The sequence below is a fragment of the Rhynchophorus ferrugineus genome, unplaced genomic scaffold (assembly GCF_030347505.1).
Source record: "Rhynchophorus ferrugineus isolate W39M unplaced genomic scaffold, kcgeb_rfMv2 rfM10, whole genome shotgun sequence".
Classification (NCBI taxonomy): domain Eukaryota; kingdom Metazoa; phylum Arthropoda; class Insecta; order Coleoptera; family Curculionidae; genus Rhynchophorus; species Rhynchophorus ferrugineus.
The window spans coordinates 24,698,551-24,701,431 of record NW_027472589.1 but is presented as its reverse complement, the minus strand read 5'-3'; the positions used below and the strand labels follow the sequence as shown (position 1 = coordinate 24,701,431).

General features: G+C 38.0%; 1 protein-coding gene across 1 annotated transcript; it reads right to left on the bottom strand.

Moving 5' to 3' along the window:
• Window positions 1-840: 840 nt before the first annotated feature.
• Window positions 841-2,185, bottom strand: LOC143203842 (polygalacturonase-like). The gene is made up of 4 exons (XM_076416152.1): window positions 1,834-2,185; window positions 1,588-1,778; window positions 1,206-1,533; window positions 841-1,146 (listed from the first exon to the last, which is right to left on the bottom strand). Exons 1-4 carry the CDS (start codon window positions 2,147-2,149, stop codon window positions 887-889), a joined length of 1,095 nt encoding a protein of 364 aa, XP_076272267.1. The 5' UTR covers window positions 2,150-2,185; the 3' UTR covers window positions 841-886.
• Window positions 2,186-2,881: the final 696 nt, after the last annotated feature.

The window sequence follows — 2,881 nt, the reverse complement described above, 5'->3', positions numbered from 1 at the left end:
TTACAAAACCTAATGAAATATTATTTTAACTTTTACCTCTTCCCATCAACTTTTGATATCTTTACACTCTTTTTATTAGCAGTACTACGAGTCCAATGTCATAAGAAAAATTTACTTACTTTTTCATACATTTTATAAATTTGATGGCGAATACAGGTAACATCAAAGTGATTTGTTATCAGGTATTTCTTTGAGGAATCCATCACTATATTGTTCTTAAATTTTTGAGAGATTGTAGCTACAGTGCAGATATTAATATTCAATAATGTAATATTGCAGCTGCAGCCGTTACAAATATTTCCAATAAAAATCCCCAAAACTTTATATTTAGTAAGATCAATATTCACCTCTCTAACGCAAGAAGTGGCCACCATTATCTCGTTCCTGCACAAAGTAACTGATTAGAAACACTGGTTTATAACTTCTTATTATTATCATTAATGTTTTGTAGAATCTTTAGATATTTGTCGACATGATGCACCAATATCACCCTAATTTTATGGTCTGATTCGGATATATATTCCGACGCATTAGGCAACATTTTATCTTTTTTTAACTAGGATAAAATGAGAAGGAATAGTCCGCTCCGAGTTGTAAATGCCTTTTACATTTTTACAAATTGCAATGACGTGTATTGTTTGTTCCGTCCGATAAGGGCTACATGCAATATATAATTAGTATAAAGAAAGTAAAAATAAAATTTAAAATGTTTTGTTGATTCATTGAAAGGAACCATCAGCATCTACACTTATGAGAAATATCCACAATTACAAGCTCATGTTTTGAGTTTTTACATTTTTGTGCTTAGTCATTTCTAAGCTAAATAATCAAAAAAGTATATTCGGTTCATCAAAACATTTATTAGACATTTAAAATTCTTATAAAATTAACAAGTGAAACCTGATGGGCTGAAGTTGCAGCTATTCGATTTCTTTCCACCGGTGATTGATACGCCTGACCAGGTCCAGCTGCTGCAACCGCCGCTTCCACAAAGAATGTACACGGGCATACTGCTGGATCCTCCAGACATGCTTCCAGTCACCGAGCTCAATTTCAAGTTCTTAATGGGGATGTTGCCCTTTGGATTTCCACTGGAGCTTCCGTTTTCGTAATCTTGTTGAACGTTGATGCCGTAGTTGGTGATACCTTAAAGAAAAATAGATGTTAAGACTCGATATCAGCAATGCATTTCTACGGTATATTACCGGATAGCTTGATATTCTTGTAGGTGACGTCAGTCACGGATCCAGTTCCGGCATCTGAGTGTGTTTTGACGTGGATTCCGTTTCTGGAGTTTTTCACCGTACAGTCACTGAAGGTGACGTTTGAAACGGTATTTTCACTGCCAGAGGAACTGCTTTGCCCCACAGATAAACTAAGACCGTGTCCCCCGCTGCAGGTCAGGTTCTTAAAGACGTAGTTATAACCTTGGTTGATGGCGACGCAGTCGTCTTGGTTCTTGACGACGGAGTTTTCGATGGTGATTCCACTGGAGCTGGATAAGTCAAAACCGTCGGTGTTTTTACCGCCACCCTATCGAAATCAAACATAGCACTTGTTGGTAATTACAGGCATTGTTTCACTTACGCTGTCTCCAGCAGAAACATCAATAGTCCATCCGTTCAGAGTTGTGTCAGATGCGGAATTGATGGACACGCATTGGTGAGGACAATTTTTCAGTTTAATGTCGGTGAAGGTAGAACCACCGCTTGTTTTAATTCTGAAGAATTTCGGTTTGGTTACACCAGAATCACCCTTGCCGTCCCAGTAATTGGCACCTGATGTGACAAAGATTAAACTACAATCACTCGCAGAACTAAACATGACTCTTACCTTGGCCATCGAAAGTTCCTCCGGAGTTCTTGAATGTAATCTTGCTACCGGATATTTCAACCAGAGGTCCCTTCCATTCCGAATAGGCGAATTTGATGGTACCGGTGACGGTTACAGTGGTTCCACTCTTCAAACTCATCGACAAGGCCTTACCGGCCGGCACGGTGAAGGATCCCAAGGTGATGGACGTGCAGCTGGAGACCGCACTGGCTACATCGTCGTAAGAAGATACCGAACAACTGGCATTGAGCGGTGAAGCTCTGACTGCCAGAGCAATCCCAACGACTAGCACTAACTGGAGAACGTATTTACACATTGCAAAGTGACTTGCACTAACTGTGCTTTCTAGAAACTTTCTTCTCCTTTTATATACGCATAACCAGATAATCATAATCTGTTGATTTCAAGAGGGCGATATTTCATCAACACTAATATACGCAGGAAAAATGCGATATACTAGATAACATAGATATTTATTAAACATCATAGAGCATTCATTTCCTGTTGATCCTCGTAGCCAAGACGATTAGAATCTTCGGTGATAAGTTTAAGTGTTGTATATTTTTGGTTATCTCGACGGAATTTATCGTAGTTAACAAGTAGTTTTGATGTTTGCGCATAGAATCGGTGAAAAATATTCGGAAAAATAATAGAAATTTGTGTATTTAGACGTGTTAAAAGCGTAGCGGGTTTCATCAGAAAAACTTATTAGAAATAAACCATCATTACTAAGTTTTACTCACCTTTTGAACGAGAAATGAATGGCGTATCGGAAAAAAATTGCGTATATTGATGTTTTTCCACTTATCTAGTATAACAACTAATAGTCAAGGAATATCCGAAAAGCGTGGCTGTTGAGGTAGGATTTTCCGTTTGGGTTTTCTTTAATATATTTGAGTATATATTCGGTAAAATAGTGCCGTCTTTACGTTGTGCTAAGTTTGGAAAATATCACTACCGATATATAGGCAAAAAAACCGAGCAAAGCTATAGGCAATCAAAATGGTAACGGGACTTTTACCCCACGTTGTATAGACGAATACAGATA

Excerpts from the sequence above, each read along its gene's own strand:
- LOC143203842 (XM_076416152.1), bottom strand. The coding sequence starts at position 2,149 with ATGTGTAAATACGTTCTCCAGTTAGTGCTAGTCGTTGGGATTGCTCTG. Across the intron at positions 1,779-1,833 it reads AGGAACTTTCGATGGCCAAG|GTGCCAATTACTGGGACGGC; the intron begins GTAAGAGTCATG and ends TTGTCACATCAG. Across the intron at positions 1,534-1,587 it reads ATGTTTCTGCTGGAGACAGC|GGTGGCGGTAAAAACACCGA; the intron begins GTAAGTGAAACA and ends TGATTTCGATAG.